Source organism: Tiliqua scincoides, chromosome 4, assembly GCF_035046505.1.
Source record: "Tiliqua scincoides isolate rTilSci1 chromosome 4, rTilSci1.hap2, whole genome shotgun sequence".
NCBI classification, from domain to species: Eukaryota; Metazoa; Chordata; class Lepidosauria; order Squamata; family Scincidae; genus Tiliqua; species Tiliqua scincoides.
Window position 1 is genome coordinate 154139411 of NC_089824.1, and position 22459 is coordinate 154161869.

A 22459-nucleotide genomic window follows, 5' to 3' on the forward strand; every position below is an offset into this window, starting at 1 on the left:
AGTCACGGTAAGTATGTGCAAGGTAGAGCTAGGCTGCCTCTGATTGCCAGATGCAGGGGAGGGCAACAGGACACAGGTTGTGACCATTGTCCTGTGTGTTCCTTGAAGTGTTTGCTGGGCCACTGTGAGATACAGAAAGCTGGACTAGATGGCCCTTTGGCCTGATCCAGCGGGTCTCTTCTTAAAAGAATGGCATGCACAACAATGAGATGTAAATGGAACATCAACAAAAAAGACTGTGGATGAAACTTCATGTTGGGTCAGTTCAGATGGTAGTTCTGGGAGCCGATGTCCACCCCATTTGCCTTGCATGGAAAGGATAGGAAATACTGAGCCTGAAGAATTGAAAAAAGTGAGAGCCTAATATGAACAAACATACCAGCTTCCCACCATGAAAACTATTGTGCCTCATCCCTGGCTTCACTCTTACTGCTCCTGCATATATACTTGGTCTCTGGTCTTGTGCTAGAACATTTACAGAAGAGAGTAGCTACGGGGGAAGCATAATCCCAAGGCATTTGGGAAGACGGCATCCATATGCTTACATAACCAGAGTTGTGCTGGATCAAAGCAAAGATTCACTGAGTTCAGCATTTGTTTCTTATGGTGTCCAAACAGATGCCCACAAACAGAGCTAAAAAAAAGTCCTCCCTTACTTGTCAAGCAACTGTATTCAGAGGTTTATTGCCTCTGAATATGGAGATTTCACGCAGCCATCATGGCTAATGACTAGTGATAGACCTCTTCTCCATGAATGTCTCATCCTCTTTAAAGTCATCTCTAAGAGTGTGTTCAGCATCACCACATCCCATTGCAGGGAAATCCATACATTAGTTATATGAAAACATGCTGTGCTTGCTGACTGACTTCAGTGGAGAAACAATGTACTCTTTCCTTTTTCTTCTTCCTGCCTTATCTTGCCCTAGGATTCTTTTGTTTTCCAAAGCTGCTAAAGTATTGTTGGATTAAACCTCTTGTAAAAAAACCAAAAAACCCCATTGCCAACATGCAGCTTCTAAGGGCTGCAAAGGGAGGCAGTTCTGATGGAGAAATTCTAAGTAATTTTACGGAGGATGGCAACATGGGATTTAATGAGAATTAAAGGAGAGGGAGACACGGATGGAATTCCAGCTTCTTCCTGGTCATGTTCTGCTGTTGCTCCTGCTGTGCTAATTTTTCTACATACAGCATGATTGTATACAAGGCCTTTATGTAAAGAACTAACAGCACTGGGTAAGGTGGCAGATGATGTGAAGTGCTGATTCTGTAACTTCCAAAGTGTGTATGTGGTGGAAAGAGGATATGTGAGCAACATCTTTTCTTGACTATAGTTGCTATGCAACCAATATTGCTATTTATGCGCTGTGTTGAAATGCACTTTTTTCCCTTTTCAGCAACCTTTCGAGTTCTGTGCCAAACCTAGGTAAGCCGATGTGTGCAATATTAAAACTGCTTCCCTTGACAGCAACGACAGTTAAGTGTCAGCCATGTAACTCACAGTCTATTGGAGGCCTGCCAAGCCAACTCTTAACCCTTGTTATCAGTGGCAGTAGAAGTGCCCAGTGCTCCCTAGAAGCAGGTGGGCAGTGTCATGGAGGTGGCAATGCAGGCCTTTGCCTGGAGACCCACACCAACCTGGCACTGTTTGAATGGATTTGAGGGTGGGGATTTCTGAAAAATTAGCATACCTTGGAATAGGTAAGACATGAGGTGCTCCCCTACCCATCTTAATGTCAACCTACAATCCCTGATGTAGCTTGTAGGTTTGGGTTTTTTTGTCTAATCTCCCATAATTTGCATCATAACCATGCTTCTCAGATTAGTGTAATCCAGGATAATTTGGGGTGCATGACACCATTACCTAATAGCACTAACATGATTCTGTGTGCACTGGAAGCCTCTGTAAGGTTGTTTAAGAAACAGCCTAGTTAGCTAGGCTGTACTGTGTAATTTTGAACAGATATAGCTTGCTTAATAATTTTAAGGTTTACTACCCCTGTGTGTTCCTTTTGAAAAGGATTAAGTGTTCTTTTTTTTTTTAATTGCACCATAGAGAATTTTCAGGAGGGCAACCCTACCATGCGTCTCAGATTGCCTTGGGTTTTCAGATGCAGCAATTCTCCTTGCATGACTGCAAGGTGTATCTGTTGCCGAGATCTTGAGCAGGGCTTTTAAGCAAGTACTGTATTTGCAAGGAACGCGTCTTGTGTGGAGCACTTTTTGCAAGTATCGCTGCCTCCAGGGATGACTGCTGTGTGCACATGGGCAGCACATGTATTAGGGCATGGTGGTGAGTGTTGCCATCAGTGGCAGATGGGGGTGTGTGAGAAGGCAGTGAGATCAGGGTGCCCTTCACCCCCCCTCCCAAGCCTGCCACCTTCCTTCAGCCCCCAGCAGACATGAGCTGCATTGATCCACTTCCCACCCACTAAAAGTGAGCTGAAAGCAGATTCTCCTTCTCGTGCTCATACAGTTTCCTTAAGCACTGGACTTCACGTTTTCTTTACTGACACTGCGTGGAAGAATAGCTTGTTTCATTTGTGTGATGCATTTTAAATGAAACCGGAAGTTCTGAACTTCCATGTATGAGGAAACCGCCTAAGAGCACAATAAGGGGCTTTTTTGGGTCATGCAGAAGCAGCAGCGGCAGACCCAAGGTGGCATTCCAGGTTCTGCCACTCCTGTGTTTGCAGGAGTGGGCAACTCATCACACATTGGTTTCTGCAGCAAAAACAGTTACTCCAGTTACACTGGTCTCTCACCACTTTTGAGGGGCATAATCTGAGTCTCGGCATCTTACTGCTTCCTTAGGCCTTTCCTTTTATAATGGGGTCAGTGCTGTGCCCTGCAGTCCCTGTGGCATCAGGGCATTTCACTCGCCTATAGAATAATCTACCTGACCAAGTACCACCTGTCATCCTGTAGAGTGCCACCACTGGTTGAAAAGCATAACTCCTGAAGACTGAATGGCTGCATTTCCAATTGTTATGTTAGTCTTTCTGGGGTGACTTCTCCATGAGAAGAAAGGTGTCTAACATCTCCGTCTGGACTGGTTGACAGTCTAGAAAGGAATAAGTTCAGTGTGTCTCTTAATGGCTTGCAGTGTTCATATTAATCTTTACTGGACTGTATGGTTTTGATAACAGATGTTATGGCCCAGGAAAGCATCTTGTACGATGACATTGGCACAGAACAAGAAGATACAAAGTAGGTAAACAATACTGATGGTAAAATGTTTTTGGCACATGCTTGTCTAGAGGAATAATTTTTTTAAACTATAACTGGTTTGTGACCCATACCATGTACCTCCTAGCACATGGGCTTTTAATGCACAGAATACCATTAGAGACGGTACTTTCTCAGTTTGAGCCATATCAGCTATGGAATTTATTTTGAAGGATGTGCTAGAGCAGGGGTCTCCAAACCCCGGCCTGGGGGCCAGATGTGGCCCGCGGAGAGCCTCTATCCAGCCCGTGGCCAATCTTTAATCCCCTGAGAGCCTCTGACCCAGTTGACCAAACACAACCAGAGTTGTGCTTGTGGGGTGGGGGAATGGGAAATAGTGTGTATGCTTTTTTTCTTGGGCTGTGTTGGTGCTTGGAGAAATCCTGGACATTTGAGCCCACTCATCTAAGTTTCATCTCTAATGTATTTATTTAAATTTTATATTTCATTTTTTTTTTCCGGCCCTGGACACCATACCAGATATTTGATGTGGCCCTTCGGCCAAAAGGTTTGGAAACCCCTGTGCTAGAGGACACTTTTTCAAAAATATGTTTACATGACTGGCTTAACTTCCTTTCCCCAAGTGGGATATGGATGGCACAATAAGAGTTTTGAACAGAGTTCTTGATACTCCCACTAAACTGTAACTTTCAAAGGACTCTTTGGTAAGGCCATGGTAGTTATGTCAGTATAAAATCAATGTAAGCTTGTAGTCTAAATATACCCAGGAGTCCTTTTCCTATACCCACATATGGAATTATGGTGGAGGCTCAGGGTCAATGGGGCTGACACAGGAAAAACTTGGGCCTTGTAATTTTTGGTTTTTAAAAGCAAATCTCCAGAGCTGTCCACTACCCACTGACATAGTAGATAAAGCTTGTATTAGTATTCTTATCCAAAATTTTCTGGTGTGAGCCAGACACATGTTTCTCATCGTGGAATGAGATGGAGAATTCTGTTTTTCTGTCAAAGTTCAGCTAGGGTGGGGGTTATAGAGAGAAGAGAAACTGGATATACCACTCTGAAAGTTTCCTTCTCCTGGAAAGAAGCCTGATCCCCCAAATCGACTATTTTCCTATTGCACCACAAGGTGGCAGAAGACAACTCAATCTATCCACTAAAAGGAAAAGAAAAACAAAGGACCATGGGTTAGGGGAACTTCTTGGATAAAGTTTAGCAACAGGCAAAAGCATAAATCAAGACAGCAAATAGTGCCTTGATTTGAGCTTGCTTTACATATATGGTCAGATGAGATGCTCAATTTTTTTTCTGTAGCCCCACTTGTATATCTGGAGATCATGAGTTCGACCTCCATTCAGCCCCAAAAGACTTCCCCAAAAGAGGAAATCCTGCTACCAACTTTCTGTTGCTCAACCAGGATGTTTCTATTTTCCTTCAATCGTCATCACTGCCATCTCCAAACCTCGTATAATTGAGGGGGCCCACAAAGTAAATGAGATGTCTTCCATTCTGGGTTCACTCCTCCCCCTTAATGTTTTGCTCCTGAGAGGTTTTGGTTGCACACAGAAATCAAATCTCCTTTGCCAAGGCTGTTGTTGCTCACCATTCCTGGGGTCCCTGGTTCCCACCACTGTTTCTGGAAATGGCTGCACAGAGCTGCCTCTCAGACAGAAGCAATTGCAAAGACTTGTGTAGCTGCTGTTATGTTCACCAAGAAGCATTCTGTTTTCATGGGTATCGGGGTCAGCCTCTTGAGTGAAGATAGCATGTGTGTATTTAATGTTACTGAATGGCATAATGAAAAGCTAATGGATTCTAGGAACTAGTTTTTTAAACAACTTTAGAATAACTTTGTGCTCCGTGTACAAATGTCTTTTTGTGGAAAAAAAGTTTTACTATGGCTATGTATTAAGGTTATGACTTCAAGAATTTTTGTGCTGTTCCAAGAAACTACTTAATTTGAACATCTGCTCTATACTTGTATCTAAAAAAGTAAGAAATAAATCCCTTGTAGTTTTATGGGTGAATAACGGCTGCTCAATGCTCCACTCGCAACCTATTGAACCACAAGCCTGTGTGCTGCTGTAGTGACAGAATTCCTATTTGAAAATGTTTTTGTGATTCAATGGTGCATGAAATGAGGCCTGTTGTGTGGTATCTTGGTTGATCTTCATGATACCCATTGTCTCTTTGGAACATCAGCATTTTGCAGCATTTGTGTCACTTGGAAACATGGTGTATTTTTTTTCCTTTTCCCTTCTCTCCACTCTCCAGAGAAAAGAATGAGATTCATAAAAACTGGAAGATGAAATTCCTCACATCAAAAGAGAAGGGTTGCAGGAGAAGCAGCGATGAAGCTGAAATGTAATGGGGGAAAAATGGGATGGTTTTGTGGTGCGTTCTGCGAACGATGCTACTTCTGTTCTGTACTTCTCTGCTGCCTATCCCTATCCCTCCCTATCCCGCCCACAGACAAACCCAATGCAGTGCACAAATTCAGAGCCTAAAATAAGATGATGGTGTTTCCAAGAGGCTGTCAGTAATAGTTCAAACTGGAGTACTGCAGGAATAACAAGTGGCACAAAAGTTACATGGGAGATGCTCATGGGAGGTTTTTGAAAATGGTGGTGTTTTATTCAAGCCCATTTGTGTTCAGTAAGACTTACAACCCAATCCTTAGCTTCCCTAGCATCCAGGACTACAGTGGTGCCAAAATGGCCACCGCTGTTTCCTATGGGGCAGGGAAGCAGTGTCAGGTCTTCTCAGGGTAAGTGAATAAATGTTCCCTTACTCTGTGCCGCACCCAAGCAGCTCCAATAGGTCGTCTTAGATCAGTGCCAGCTATTGAGGAGTGCCATTACCGAGGAGACCTACGTCAGGTTTCCTGACCCAAGAGAGAGGTCAGGATATGATGGCAGATCCCAGGACTGCTCCTCCCCTTCCCTCCCCCTTCCCACCCTCCCTCCCACTTGAACAGCCCAGCCACTAACTGGCAGCTGTACTTACTGATGGGAGCTCTCGGTGGCCATCTTCGGGCACTGAGGCCTAGTGCAGACTGACACTGGGCTCAGCACCGGTGGTGTGCCAGTACTGCCGGTGCAAAAGTGCCTTTTCAGTTAATGGTGCTGGTGGAGTGCTGCGCCACAGCCAGTAGGATTGGGCCCTAAGGCTGTAATCCTATCTTACTCAAAGGAAACAAATGCCTCTACTCATGAGTGATCTCTGCCGTGGCTCCAAGAGCCATGGCTGTCATTCTTATGCTCCATGAGTGACAGAGTAATGATGTACTACTAGAACACAAGCATTCTCTAAGAATTTTGGTTCCATTTTCTTTTCTCTTCCCATCCTGCAAGGTGAGATAAGAGAGAGCACTAAACTCCAGTTCTACTGTTGTGTGATCTGATATCCCAAGGAGACCTGAGAAATAATTTTTCCTGCTGCATACTTCAAAGCTTTCCATTTCCAGCATTTAAATATGAGCACCTCTTCAAAAGTATATTCATAATTGGTCAATGTGTGGTGTTGGGCCACATTGGCTAGCCATACTAACAAAGCTGTTGGCCATGATCTCTGGGTGTCCAAATGCTCCCAGCATTTGTCTGGACAGAGCACTGGTGAATGCAGAGAGGATTCCTCCATCGAATGGAGTTGAGGTCAACATAGATGCCCAGAGGAATGACCAGTAGGTGTACTGTCCATGTATGTGGCTAGACTGAGTGCCCTACTCCACCGCCAAACATTCAATGACTGAAGAAAGAACAACTTTTAGAAGGAGCTTTTGTAGGGGCTAGGATATCTATCTACAAAATTGTATGGTAGCTATTTATGTGCTAGTATGAGCCAAGACTGATTTGTAGGAACATCTTGGATAACTTTGTGAAATTCCTCTTCAGCTATTGGTTTTGTTTTTAATATGCTATTCATTTGTAACTTATAAATAGAGCAGACCCCTTTAAACTGACATGTTGATATGAATAAAGTCACCAGCATTTATAGTGATCAGCAATGCATTTATCTTATACTGGATGTGGTCCACAGGCAGCTGCTTCTAAGTGGAAGGAAGCTGAATTGATACTGATAATGGAAACAAATCATCAGCTAAACTTTAAATTATTTAACAGATCCTTGAGTATAGTGCATGTACTGTATCTTTTATCCTTCTGGTACAGGTAAGTGTTTTTCTCCAAAATGGCTAACCTTGCAAAAATGAACTTTTCAAAGGTGGAATCGAAGGAATTACAAACCCAAGAGGATTTTGCCTTCAGTTTCTTGAACAGCAGCTCTCTGTTCCACCTGGAATTTAAAAACTGCCAACACTTTTTTTAAATTCCCCTGGGTATACTCAAGACCAAGGGTGCCACCTGAAAAAATTCTACAGATCCTGCACACACATTATAATGTCTTTATTTAATGGCAAAAGACACCAGTACAGACTGGAATCTGAGATCAGGATCATGTATTAAAGTGTTGTGTTTCTCTCTCTATGTATACATTTACTGAATGCATAGATACAATCTCTGCATTGTAAATGAGATACAAAGGGAATAGAGATAAGAATATATCTTTGACTTAAAATAGCTCTATCCTATCATTTTATCTTTTCATTACTATTCTTCAAAAGTGATACATTCCAGACTGAATGAATCTGCGTGTGTGAGTTCTGAGTGTTGGGCAATTAACAGCACCCTGGTGTGTTGTATGTTTCTTTTTTGTTATTGTCTTTTTAACATCCACTCTCTATATTATCACTGACTTTCTTGGTAGCACTCCTTCCAGAAACTTCTTCAAAGTCAAGAAATATAACTTAGAAAAGAACAACAAGGAAGCAAAAGAAGAAAAATGGTTTAGAGAGAAGTTCATGGTATGTTAAAAATTGGAATTTTTAAGCTTGGATGTTGTCAGCATGGTTATACTACAGTAGTCACTTTAAGCTGTAGGTAGCATGCATGAAAATATACTTTGCAATCTGCCAACAGTCAATCTTCTGTAGAACTGTGAATAGCAACATTCTAGAAAACTGTTCTGTTGAATTGTTGTCTGCATCTAATGACAAAATTTCACAGCTGCCAAGGGTGCCAGATTCCATTCAGAGAGAAATCCGTGGGCTGCAGAGAATGTTGGTGCTTAAAGGACTATGGGCTGTAACCGAACCTTTTAAGGGTAAAGGTTTTCAGGAACACATTAAACTAGTGTTCTAGTATTAAGAGTAGCTTTTTAATCTTCTGGGCAGAAATAAAGGTACAGACATTTGTTCAAAGTCTTTTAACTACTTGGTCCCAACCAAGACCATTAGATGGCATCTATGCTTGGGTACAAGATTGCTTGGCACTTGCCAATGTCAACACTGGAGTATCACCTAAAAGTGCTGAATGATCTTGGTATTTCAGCTACCCTTTTGAATGGTGATGGTCAAGGTTACAGATGCTAGCGTTCTAAATATTATAGTATCTGCTAGTATTTGCAACTTCTCAACCCTTCACCCTGTGTTTCCTGTCTAATATCATTGAAATGGATGATGTCTGCATTTTAATCTATTAACTTCCTCTGAGCTTTTGAAGGAAATAGTAAACAGAGCCAATTCCTAGTTTTGCTAAATTTTAGGAAAATTTTGTAGGTTAACTGCTAATTAACTAATTTTGTAGGTTAACCACTGAACTGAAAAAAGTTAGAAATGTTTGTATGCAAGATATGATACATGGCTAATTTATAAAGACGGTGGAACATTAATAGACTAGAATTGGGCCATGACTAGAAGCAGGCCAAGATCCTGCTGGGATCCAAAGAACTTCACAACTTGATAACCCTACAAGAATTTGGACTCTTGTTTCTCAACAAGAAGCTCCCGTATTGTACAGCAAACTTAATTTATGAATGACACACTTCAAAGCAGAATTTAATATAGCACTGGGATCTTCAATACAGAGAAAAGTCTTCTTGGGCATGCCCAATGTTTGCACGTGCCAAGCCAAAGTAGCTTTTGGAACTGGGTTGCAATACTGGGATCCGATCTGTTTACTCAGAAATATGCCCCCAATTTCAGTGGGACTTGCTCTTTTAGTGACTTTTCTTTTTGTGTTGTGCCCCTCCCCCAGTATGAAAAGAAAATAAAAGTAATTAATACTGCAGTTGCACACTGCTCAAATGCTTCAACCAAAAATGAACTGGACTTGCGGATCACAGCCGGAGAACAACTTGAAGTCATTGATATTACTGAAGGGAACCAATTAATATGTCGGAATGCTGAAGGCAAATGTAAGTTTCCAAATTCTGCTGAGTGAAAGGAACGTGCTTAATGCTGAAGCAAATGTGGGGCAGGCAAACGCAGTAGTTGCAATCTCCAAATTCACCACTAGACTCTGTGGGCATTGCAGGGTATGGGTCAAATAAATTGGTAAAGGACTCTGAATCCAAAGGTTTTTGGCATGAAGTCTGAGCCTCTTTCTCAAGCTAAGCAAAAGGATTCTAGCTTCTCCTTTCAGAAACCTGAAGTCTGCCACCAAAACTGGGCTATGAATAATTCCATGCTGTTTGCTTACACCTGAATTTGACAACTTGTTTTCTGAAATTTAATCTGAACTCTAGTTTTAAGGATATATATGGTATGCTAATTTGTATGTGTCAATACCAATTGGTATGTGTCATTGTAACTGCTAGCAAAACTCAATATATTTTTTCACTATAAACTCACATTTCTTTCTTCTCTAGATGGATATGTGCTAGTAGAACACTTGAATTTCAGGTAAACTTTATAGTATGTTTAACTCCATGCGCAAACCTCATGATATCAGTGGCATAAACCATCTTTTCTAGAGAGGGGCAGTAAATTTAGGGATCTAGAGTGGCACTTCATGCAGTGGTATCACTAGGGGGTCCAGCCTGCACCAGGTGACTCATTCAGGGTGGGGGTGACACCACGACTGGCCAAAATTTTTAAAATCTTGGTATTTTTGAATAATACCATCACGTTGCAGATCATTGATGAGGAATTTCATGCAGAATGCAATGAAACAAACTATGCTGAAATGTCAGTATTCTATCAAACATTAGGACCAAATAACCAGAAAAGGAAATCACAACTGCCTTATGTAACAGAAAGTAGATTTCCTTGACTCAACACTGTCCAAAGAGACTGATTGTTCTGAGAGCCAATGAAGTGTTGTTATGAGAGACCAGGGAACCAATAAGGTGTTAGTATGAGTCAGCTCTCATTTTCATGCATCAGAGCTAATACTAGAACTCTTATTCAGTTGTGCGAGTGTCATCTTTGGCCACTAGTTTTTTGTTGGCTACTTTGTAGGGTGACCTGTACTGTGATATATTAAAATAAAGTTAATGGGTGTGACATCAACTCTAATGAGGCTTCTGCATTTAGGCTGTGCATATGATATTGTAATTTGTATGGTCTGGTATGGGAGGAGGTCCATCACAGGGTGATGCAATGAGCTCTTGCATTGGGTGACGCAAACCCTTGTAACATCTCTTTGTCCACATGCAAAGCATGACCCAGCCATGAGGGTAATTGAAGAAGCTGCTTCAAGCAGTGAGGGCAGCAATTTGGGGGGAGCAATGAACTGACAAGGAATGTCCAGGGCCCCCCAGCATCTGCACACTGTTTGTCCATTTGCTTCAATTGGCTCTCCAACTCTCATCTAACTCGCTAGGAGTGAATGGGAAGAGGAACAAAGCAGTAGCACAGTGGAGCTGCAGCAGCAGGGCAGCCTGCTGTGAAGGTTGCAGCTAGGAGCTAGGAAATGTGTACAGCACCAGAACTGTGATGTAGTCTTCTCCTGGATAAATTAGATGCTTGTTCAAGGTCTTGGTTCAGCATGTACTGAACTTTTGCCTGGAATCTGAATTTCATTGGCAATGTACATATCCATGTGCAATGCTGGGCTTAATCATATGTGTTTGTGCATTCTCTCCTGCAACAGGCATTAATGCTGTATACCTGAAGAAAAGATACTTCCCCTGAAGTGATGAACAGATGCATACGCTGGAAAAAAAGGACCAGTAAGAAGTGTCTTGTAATCAATGGCTGCCACTTGCTTGAAGGTCTGCCACAGAGCGGAGTGTGACTGTTTCTAAATATTGCAGGTTCGATGTAGTGATTGCCTTTCAGATTCATGCCACAATACGGCACGATAAGTGCTGGACAAATGGTCCAAAGAAACCCATGTTTGAAGAGCTTGTACATGCACAGAGGACTTCACCAAGTTCTGCTTCCAGCTACCACCCATCTTGCCTCATACAGACCTTCCAGGCTTAATAATTGAAGTTTTCAGGTTCGGAGAGGGGTTGTTATGGGTGGGGGGGGGGAGGAGAGCTGAAAGTTCCTGTGATTGTGCAGAAGTTCCCTTGTAGTTCTTTGGCTTGTGGTCAGAATGTTTATAATTTGCATGTGTTACATTCCAACATGGATTGAATACTTGGCACTTGTTCCCTAACCTGTATTAGCTCTGCACAAATCCTCATGTATATTAGATAAGTTGGTGGTACAGCTCAGATATTAATGTTAAAAGTAGATGTAAGTAAATTAATTATGAATTGGCACTTAATAGAAGATGCTTCATATTTGAAGGCACTGTTGTTAAGGCTACTGTGAATATAGGACTGTAAGTAGTTTTACATAATAACCTATTTCATTACTTGAAGTGAATCTCTTGCCTTACCTATGTATTTATCTTATATTGAGCTTTATAAAATACCCCGAGAAGCATTTTGAATCATTTTTTATATGAACATGTGGTCCTTTTCAAAGAAGAGACATGGGTTTGAAGGATGGACCCCATGCTTTTGCAAAATCCCCATATACCATTTCACGATGGTTGGGCCCACTCTTAAAAACAAGAGGGGGTCAATAGTCCACAGTACAATGATTTAACTTGGACTGGCAAAAAAGGAGTCTACTATAAGTAAAAATGTCCTGATAACGATCTCTTTTTTCAAAGCTACACACATTGAACTAGAATTTGCTTATAAGGTGAAGTATGTTGGTATTTAAATATAGGCTATTAGAAAACATTACTTATGGGAACACTTTTCACAGGAATGATACCTGTTATGCTTACCAGATATATGGCACAGGAAAAACTTTCAATAAAAACCAAACATTTGGCTTGTATTTAGAAGCTAATACACAAACAAGTTTTTTTAGATACTATTCTAACATATGGTTAGTATTAAGTGTGCTGACTTGCATGCCTCCTTTCAAAATGATTTAAGCATGCAAAACTCTGCAAACCTACCAGCACAAATCTTACTATCTTAGGAAGAAATGGTCACTCAGAAGAAATGTGCGCAAATCAGAGTTTTCAGTACAAGATATAGTTCAACTTGACTTGTTCTTTCTGGAATGAGAATTCTCGAATTGACTGGTACGTATGACAGTACAGATATGAATAGTAAATATCTCAGCTATTTCCTTGGCCACCTGAAGTACTCTTACATGATTCACTATAGAATTTCTTGAAACAACTTGCTTCTGACACTAGTGTTGGGGGAAGAGACTTTAGGGGGTTAAATAGAACCCATTGCCCTGAGCTTTCAAGCCATGCTGTTGATGTGTGATATGGTTTGGGCATTGCAGGCTTATGCCTGACATTGCCACCATATGATGATTTACTTTTGCTGTTAATGGCTATTCCCTGACAGCTCATGCATTGGCATAGTCTGATAAGTTGCATGGACTCCCTTGTTGCTTGAGTCCATGCCTTTAGATTCTGACTCTTAGACTGAAGATCTCTGAGAGTGTATAACCTGATCAGCACAGAAGCTTTAATCTTAAATTTTTTAAACACCATCTTTTAAAGTGAAGCTGTCAAACACAGTAGCCATCACAATGCAGTGTGATACACTAACAGAAGCTCTCACCAGTCTTATAGTTATGCAGAAAATGAAGGCTGCATTTAGTTATTTGATTTTTCTCTGTAAACTGCTTTGTGAACTTTTAGTTGAAAAGCGGTATATAAATACTGTTAATAATAGTTATTTATACTGTTAATAATAGTTATTATTATTATTCTAAAATGGTGGGAGGTTGTGCCTTTCCCCTGCAAGTGTTGCTAATGTAAACCAAACAGTGATCATTTGAAGATAATACTGACAAGCTGTTCTAGAAAATGAAGTACACCATGAAAACATTTTTGTGAATTAGTTTGCAAAACAAGCAGGGTACACGCCACAGCTTAAACAAGAGGAAATATACTCAGTCATATGTGAGTGATGCTTTTTACCACAAGTGAGGGTGGTTCAAGGACACACTTCTAATCACTGGGCTTGCAATTGTTTGCATGCTGAAGAAAATACTGGTATAATTACATAAGTTATATGTATTATGACATAATACAGGGAAAAAATGAATTACGTCCAGTAAAAGGAATAAATACACTGTATTTCAGAGTTTTGTGAGCACGATGCAAAAAACTACATTCAATGGAGGAAGGGAAAAATGCATAGATGAGACTGAAGAGTTCAAATAAATAAATTCCATGAACACGTTAAGCATTTAAGGCAATTTCAGCAGGAGTTTCAAGGCTCTCTTTTTAAAGCATTAACTGTATGTTTGACAAACAAAGGAATGACACAACATCAATCCAATCTTTTGATCAAGTTTCTTGTCCATTTAACAGGTGCATGAAGAAATATTGCTGTTATGCATAGAAACTGCATTTACTCTTGGTTTTAAGTGTTAGCCTGGAACTTTCAACAACAGTACTGCAATTATGGCTGCAATCCTAACCACACTTTCTTGAGAGTAAGCCCCACTGAACAAAATAGGACTTACTTCTGAGTAGATCTGGTTAGGATTGTGTCCTATGGCATAGATATCTTATGCACAGCTCCAGTTATACAGTATCAATTATCCAAAGTCACTGGCCCAGGAGGGAGCAGGCTCAACAGTGAGTGCCCAGCGGCATTTATTTATTTACTGGGGTAATGGCATGAAAAAGGTTGAAGATCATTGGAATATCCTATAGATAGAACCTCACTGTGTACTAACTTGTAGGGTGGGTTGAAAAGAACATACCAATATATGAGAGAAAGAGATGAAGTCTAAACTAGTTGCAGGCACTGGGGGGGGGGGAGTACAGGTACCCCCAGTATTGGCAGGTCATTTATCCATAGTTCACAAATTCTCCTCCCCAATTGGGCAAACTGACTTTTTGATTGCAGCCCTCCTGTCACTGTCTCCGTGCTGCCTACGAATGGTAACGGGAAACCGGAAGAGGTAGTTGGAAGTGGGTTGGAGGGCTGAAAACATAAGACATCAAAGAGTTTAGAGTGTTGCATTGTTTTCAGCACTCCAAACTGCTTCCTGTTAGCTCTTCTTGATTTCTGTTAAGTGTTTGCAGGCAGCACAAACAGTGACAGGAAAGCTGCAATCAGATGCAGGTAAGTCATTTGCACAATGGGGGAATTTGTGAATCACTTCTTGTAGGGATGTGCTACTATACTCGATGCCCGGTAACAGCAGGAACCTATCCCCTGTGGATATGGGGGGATGCCTGTGGTATGAAACCATGACGTTTAACTGGGGAAAACTCTAGACAGATGCAGTAGTACTATGATTCCTGCGACCCCATTACTTCTCAGTTCTGGGTCTAAAACAATTTGCACAGCAAGTTTTGTTTCTTGCCAATATTGTCATGGGAGACCATGGCAAGTACACTTCAAGTATTTGTTAATTTGTGGCTGCGATGTTGAAGGCCGCACAATGACTTAATTTGTGACTTGTAGCTGCTGATGTGAACAGAAGGCACAGTTCTATGTCTTGGTCAGGACAGCCTTCCTTCTATATCAATACACTATCGCTGATATAGGCTATGAATTGTCATCAAGACTTAAAACATTCAGTTGGAAAATTATACATTTTGCTGTATGTTGTGAAGAAATTAATAGTGTGATTCTACTATAGATGCACCACTGACTAGCAGAAAATGGCACCTGGTTTTTCAATCAGTAGCAGTACCTGAAATCTAGTTTGAGGGGTGATGGTGTTGCAGCAATTAATGCTTTGCTATGATCACCTATGCATCATTGTACCATTTTAAATCCTTACAAGTCTAGTACTGAGGCTAGAGAACTGCTGAGCTTCATTATATGGGCAATGGATACCTGGATCTATATACACTCTGATGCCAGAGAGCTGACAGGCAGCCCAATCTGGAGTGCCTCTGGAGTGGGCCCTAAAAGATCCCAAAATGTAATGTTCCAGCAGCAGCATCTGAGTAGGAACTAGAACAGCATTTCATCTTCCTACTATTAACGTGGGCACATATGCATAAAAATCTGAGTATCAGGAATTTAAATTCTAGCCCAAATAATCTATTCTACAATGATCCAATACATAAGTCATGACTTTGTTTGCTACATGAGCAGTTTGTGATACAAACGCCTATATAAGCTTCTTGTGTGCAAGCAGTGTCTGTGAGGATAGCCCCTGCTGATGCTCTTGTCTGAGACTGAAGCTTCGAAGGACTTACGACAACATGGCCATTTGTGGATACTGATAACGTGACACCAACCTTCTCCTGAGCATGTGGGGTTCTCAAATCAAATGTTATTTAACAGGCAGTGCTGTGACTTGTTTTCTTTTTTGAATATTAGCACAGTGCCTTTTAAAAGTGGCAAAGTACAATATAAGTGCTAAACCGGAGATTAAGAACTTGCTCCTGTTCTGTAGGTAAGGACCGTGAGGTCTCAGAGGAACCTTGTTACTCTGCAACAAGTTGTGTAGAAAATCTTTAGCAAACTGAGTAGTTCTATAAATTGAAATAGCCCCCCCCGCTTTTTTATTTCACCTTCTTTTCACAGTTGCTAAACCAGTACAAGTTGGTAAACTTTCCCCGTCATCCCCCCTAGCAAAATAAGCATGAACACTTAGCAAAAATAGCAAAATAAGCATGAAAATAAGTAGCACAATACTACGGAGTATGGTGGGAGGCTGAAGACCTTAAAGTTATTCAATAGTGAAAATGCTGAAGTATTCAGAAATATACTTGGCAAAGTTTCACCTAGAATGGTTTGGCGAAGACTATGCCAATTGGTTTCATTAAAAAAAACAAATATACAGCCTCCTTGTCTAAATTTGAATCCGTACTAAGGCCCACTGTATAGTCTGTCAGGCAACAAGTATTAAGTCCCACTGTAAAATTAAACAAAATGCAGTTGATACTTCTTAGATTTTTAAACCACCATAATCACTTCCTTTTAAAAAGGTGTACTTTTGCCTTTGTAAAGTAAGAATTTTATCTTTTAAAGGTCTGACAGGTTTGTAAAAGCAAATTAAGTAAAGCCGATTCCTTTAGATAGCCTGTGGAATAAAACATAAGTTATCCCTGCTTTATCAGTATACTGGTGAAGGTCATAGTCAATTAAGCTTTAAAGGTACATGAAAGCCCTCAGGTCTGGAACTGTATTGTCAAATATATGCGCAAGGTACTCTGAAATAGCAGGCATGGAAGGGAATCTGTTTTATTGTATACTAAAAAATAAATTTTGACTACTTTCCCATTTGGAAGGAGGAAAAAAATTACCAGCACCTTTATCACAAGGAACATTGTTTGAACTAAAGGCAAACCTCACTGAACTTCTTAGACCTCAAGGATATCAGTTGACATCCTACAGAGAATCCATGTGACTGCTGAAAGGCTGCCTTTTGCTATGGCAAAACTTATATGACTGCCATGTGCTACTAGCTTTGTAGTGGAATTTCACGTTTAGTTGGGCTAGAGTGACCTTGACCTATAGCGGTGGAGGTGGAATTATGGTGGACTGTGGAACTTTAATTTGGCCAAAAATAAGCACATGGTTTATCATAAAAAGGAATAGGGCCAGTGTTCTGCCATCCAAGAGTAGACTAACTCCTGCAATGACACTAAGATGTTGGACTAGCATGTGCTGACTCCACTGTAAAATTTTGGAGTGATTATCCACAATTGCCATACTGAAAAATGCTCACTTCGCTGTTAAAACACTGATCAGGCCAGCCCTAAGTTGCACTGGTACAGCAGGGCCACAGGGTGTAGCCTGCAAAGCTTAGGAGCATGCTGGAAGTCTCCTTGGGGAAGAGAACATTTCTTCCGTTACCCCAAATAACACCCTAGCTTACCCAATGGGGCTACTTGGATCTGTGCCAGCTATTTAGCTGGTGCAAGTCCAAACAGCCCTATGTAAAACCGGCAGGCCCAGGAAGGAGTTAGGATTTGGCAAACCCATCCACCCTCCATTTTGCCCTTCTGCCAGCCTTTGTTTCACTCGCCTGGCATGTCTCTTACCTCTACTAGTGGCAGATCCACTGGATGCAGCATCAGTACAGTGGTGCAGGCCTCCCTCTCCTGGCACTGCTTACTCTCTAGGTGCTGCAAATGTGCTTTACAGCATGTTTGCAAGACCCTCAGCCAGTGCAGCAGCTACTACACTGGCAGAGTGGCAACTTTGGATTGCGCTGTGAGATACCAACCTAGTCCTAGTGTATATAGTTCTAATTTTGGATGTGTAAGTATTCCTGGATCTTTGGGAAGTGGGGAGTCTGAGGTCAAGATCCTCATAATACAACTCTGACAGAAGGAGGGTAAAGGGTCATGGAAAGTGGAGAACAGAAACCAGGAGTTGTCTACCTTCTGTGTTGCTTTGAGCAACTGCTAGGAGGTTAATGCAGCTGTTGCAAGCAAAAAAGTAAATGGACAAAAGTGTTATAAAGTAACAACATGATGGATTAGAGTTTGAAAGAAGTTCATGGTGCAACTGGAGAGAAGAGGAATAAACTGGGAAAACACTCCCACCTCTTAGTAATTCTCAGCTTTTCTTGCTTCCTAAACTCTGATCCAGAGAACATACATACCTTGACGGGTGAGCCCACTATGGATTGTTACCCCTTTTAAGATGGTTGTATACATTTCAAAAGTAAATGGAGGTTGGCAGTAACTGTTTCTGGGAGAAGTTGGCTCTGCAAGGGCCTGGGCCCTTGGGCCAAGCATGAAGCTATGCCCCCTGCCAAGTTTTTGCTTTTTTTAAAAAATAAGTGCACAAAACCCCAAATGCAATACTTGAACAAGAAAGGCACTAATAAACATCCTTCTGGATAAGCATTCCGGGCTCCGGAACAAAAAGAGTTAACTCCCCCTCTCCTGTTTAAGGTGGGGATTGAAAATCCATACCAGAACTGGAATAGGTAGCTATGTAGAGGAACAAAGAGAAGTAGTCACAGAAAAAACAAACCCATTCCTGAGATACCTCTGCCGCCAGGCCCAATCTTATCCAACTTTCCAGTGCCAATGCAGCCAGACCAATTGGTGTGCATTGCATCATGCAGTGGGTGGGACAGTCACAGAAGCATTCTCAATCTAAGGGAGAGATTTAGGAGGCTTCTGGGAGGTGGCTTCAGCCCCTTACCTTGGGGCTGCATTGCAGCTGTATCAGCACTGGAGTGTTGGATAGGATTGGGCCCTCAGGCTCCAGGGTTTTTTTTCCTCCCAACTTGACCGTTCTTTGGTGTACTCAGTTCTGTCCATGATCCGCTCTCTAATATATCTGTAATCAGCTTTGGTTTCTCTGTACTTACCATGCTTTGTATAGGTTGTGAGAATTTTTTTCCCCTGAACCGTTAGGTTATCAAGTGACCAAACTACTGAGGAAAGCTATAACTTTTCTCCTCGCTCTTACCATTATTACATACAGCACTCTTGCTTTGTTCTACACCATCCAGGGGGATGATATGATTGCACCTCATTTAAATATACAGGGCTGCACTTTGATATATTTGGTACAAGGTATGGCTTGCAATGATTGATGGGGGACTAACGATGTGATTAAGAGCAGACTGCATGTACTGCCAACGAGATATAGTAGGTGGTCTGAGCTGAACAAGCTCAGGCCAATGAACAGCAATGAGAACAAAGCAAGTATGAAAGGTTACAGTGAAAAGAATTCCTTTGGAGGGCACAGACTCCCTAATGGAAAATGTTAATTAAAGCTGTGAAAACATTACTGTGAGATGCTTACAAAAAGAAATGGTAACCCTTCACTACCAACACCTTGCAAAAGCTTGTGTTTAGCATCCAAGCAATGGCTGATTTCTGCTGGAGATGAGGCTGCAGCCTGAGGATGCAAAGAGGAACCAAGGAATGGAACCTCACCTTCCACTGTTGCAGTGCATAGCCTGGACAACCTCACTTCCTTTCTTGCTATCCATGAGGAGATCACAGGACGTACACATGGAAAGTGTTGTAAAGAAACCTGGCACGCATCCTCTTGAAAAATCCATAAGTATCGCACATGCAAATTCAACACTCTTGCTGGACACTATAGTTTTGCTGTGTTCTACATACTGACGCTTCAATTTCATTTTTACTGGGTCATCTGCAAGGACCTGCAGCTCTCTGTCAGGGAGAAGGGCATAAAATGCATCCCAGTAGGGCCAAAATCATGTGCCTAGAACTCAGGAAAAGCTTGTTGACCAACACACTTATTTAATGCATCTACTCTTTCTAAGTATGTGCACTGATCTTCACATTGTCACATTATTAACTTCACCACAGTGTAACAAAAATGTGAGAAAACTGTGTTACAATTACTCAGGCCAATGCGTCATCTAGCTCAGTGATGTCACTCATAATGGGCAGTAGCTCTTGAATCCAGATATCTACTTTTTTAGGGGACAGGCAGCCCAATCCTGAGCTGCCCAGAGCGCCAAAAATGGCTGCCACTGCATCCCAAGTGCAAACCGGGAGGTGCTGGTGGCTCCTCAGGAGAAGGGGACTTTTGTCCCCCTGGTTAAGGGGAGTAGCTCCACAATGGGGCTACTTGATTCTATGGCAAGGGTTGGTGTAGAATCAAGAGCCTCCAGGTTGGGTCGGCGGCCCTGCATGGAGGCTCAAGATCCAGTGAAGCAATGCTCCCCCAGTCCCACCTCCCTTCCGCTCTGCTCCCTCCCCAGCATGCCTCCTTCCCACCTCCCCCCACATCCCCACGTACTTCTCCGCTGCCTGGCAGTCTGTGCAACTGCAGAGCAGTAGAGTGTCAGCAGTCCACCAATGCTGAGCTAGCACCAGAGCTGGACCAGCACTGAGGGCCACAGACGTGCCTTATGGCATGTTTGCAACAGTGTGCGCTGGCGGTAAGTTGGTGCACCCTGTTTAGGATTGGGCCCTGTGGGAGGTCTCCTTCTGGCCTTTTCTGCTATAGTGTACCATCCCACAATGCTGAGACTGTGGAATAGAGGCATACAGCTATGAGTTGCACTGGTTTGTTCACACAATAATACTTAGCATTTGTGTAAAGCTTAGAGGGTGTGCAAAGTGCGTCAGATATATTATCTTGATATCATCCTTACAGCAATCCTATAAGTAGGTAGTATCATCCCCCTATTGCAGCTGGGGAGCTAAGCCAAGAGGGAATGGCTTGCCTAGGCCAAGTGAGTTCATGGCAGAGGCAAGTATTACATTTGGAAAGGTCTGTCTGTCTCTTAGCTGCTGCACTGCAACAGCTGACTCCTGCCAACTTCTTAGCATTCCAGAAGCACTCCCACAGAGGAAAAATATTACAGTACCGATGTCCTACAGGCCTGCCACAAAGGTTTCCTACTGAGAGATACCTGGGGCTGAACCTGCAAATATGCAATACTTAGGGCCTCAAACAAGTAAAAAGTGCACAGCTCCACTGAGCTATGTCCTGTAGTCTTGTGGTGACTTTGCCTGCGCAGAAAAAAAAGCAGACATAGACGTTTCTTCCCAATGTTGTAAAGTGCAAATCATCCCCAACAGTGTTATGTCTTCTCAAGTCTTTTCAAAAATCAGTTAATTTAATCCTTTAAAGCAGGGGTGTCCAAAGTTTTTGGCTCGAGGGCCACATCATCTTTCTGACACTGTGTCAGGGGCCGGGGGGGGGGGGGAAGAATTAATTTATATTTAAAATTTGAATAAATTTGCATAAGTTTGCATAAATGAATATATTAAAGATGAACTTATATGAATGAATGAAGGTTTTGCAATAGCTCAAGGCCTATAAAAGGCCTTGCACAAAGCAAGGCTGGCCGTTCCTTTGCTGCTGCTACTGCATCACAGATGTGCAACAGCAAGCAGTGGAGGAAGCCCTCATCCCACAGCTCACGCGAGAGGTCAAACAGTCGCCCTCACGCTGAGAGCAGTTGCGTTGGGCTAGTGTGGGCTCCAACAAATCTCCGGAGGGCCAGAGGCTCACTGGAGACAGGGGGCTCCCGGAGGACCGCATTGAGAAGCCTCGAGGGCCACATGTGGCCCCAGGGCCGGGGTTTGGGCACCCCTGCTTTAAAGCAATAATCAAGTTCTCAGGAGCATTATTGCACTGACATGATCACGTCAGGGGCACCATGGCTGCTGCATATGCAGACTTTTTCAGATCTTGGCAGCTGCTGCATTTCCTGCAGAAGTGAAATTGAGTGGCAAGCAGTAAGACCCAACAGCTGCCAAGTGTTGGACATAACTTTGATTCTCCTTACCTATGTCTCCCAGTGCTGCCACTGCTCCATACCATCCACCAAACCGTTGCACATTCCCTGGGTAACAAGGCAAGTTCTGCAACTAGAACTACATAAGCGATGCCTACTTGCTTATTTCCCTTAATATACACAATATATTATGGCTGCAGAATTTTACATTTCTGCTCTTCAGACTTAAGCTTTCCTTGCTTCAGATGCCCAAACAGTTCTTTTGTGCAGATTTTGCAAAGGCCTGACCCTTCTAAAAGAAATCAAACTTCTTTAAAAAAAAAAAAATACCTGTCAGTGAGCAAGAGCCATGATGAGACTGGCACACATTTCAAAGAAATCCATAGTGTGGCTACCGAGACGTGGCGTGACAGAGGAGATGCTCCCAGTCAAGGAGCTAGAGAGGGACCCGGGAAGAGACTGGCAATCAGCAGTGGCGGAATCAAAACTCCTTGGTCTGTGTAAGCGAGCAGCAGAGCAGGAGCGCTGAGGAGTGGAAGAGCCTGATCTTTGCTCCATGACATCATCTTAAAGTCACAAACACAAAAATTAAAGTAAAACATCTGCTGAGGTTAAAATTAAGGTGGAGAACCCTTCTTTTCTTTCCTATCTTGGCAATAACCGCTCATTCTCAGAAAGTGGAGTTTCAAGAAGGGGATGAGGATGACATAATACTCTTAGAGTCCAATTCTATGTATGTCTGCTCAGAAGTAAGTCTCATTCTAGTCTAAGTGGCTTACTCCCATCCCATGTTACTTCTGCTGGTGAAAGCTGCTGCAGCACAATTCTCTCCTGTGCTTCTCAGGTAAG

At 42.3% G+C, this 22459-nt stretch overlaps 2 protein-coding genes across 5 annotated transcripts in view; one reads left to right on the plus strand and one right to left on the minus strand.

Annotated features, from left to right (window-relative positions):
* Positions 1-9929, plus strand: part of FYB2 (FYN binding protein 2) — a 41130-nt gene extending 31201 nt beyond the window's left edge. The window contains exons 12-16 of the mRNA XM_066624604.1: positions 1395-1423; positions 3147-3207; positions 7951-8047; positions 9279-9438; positions 9892-9929. Coding sequence (XP_066480701.1) covers positions 1395-1423; positions 3147-3207; positions 7951-8047; positions 9279-9438; positions 9892-9929 — 385 coding nt within the window. The remainder of the gene's footprint in view (positions 1-1394; positions 1424-3146; positions 3208-7950; positions 8048-9278; positions 9439-9891) is intronic.
* Positions 1-22459, minus strand: part of PRKAA2 (protein kinase AMP-activated catalytic subunit alpha 2) — a 48741-nt gene that overhangs the window by 6374 nt on the left and 19908 nt on the right. For 2 of the 4 annotated variants that reach the window (XM_066625590.1, XM_066625593.1), the window contains exon 9: positions 17402-22176. In XM_066625590.1, the coding sequence (XP_066481687.1) occupies positions 21944-22176 (233 nt within the window). In that variant the 3' untranslated portion in view covers positions 17402-21943. Of the gene's footprint in view, positions 1-2989; positions 5544-17401; positions 22177-22459 lie in introns of those variants that run through there. The other 2 variants (XM_066625591.1, XM_066625592.1) reach the window with 2 other exon arrangements.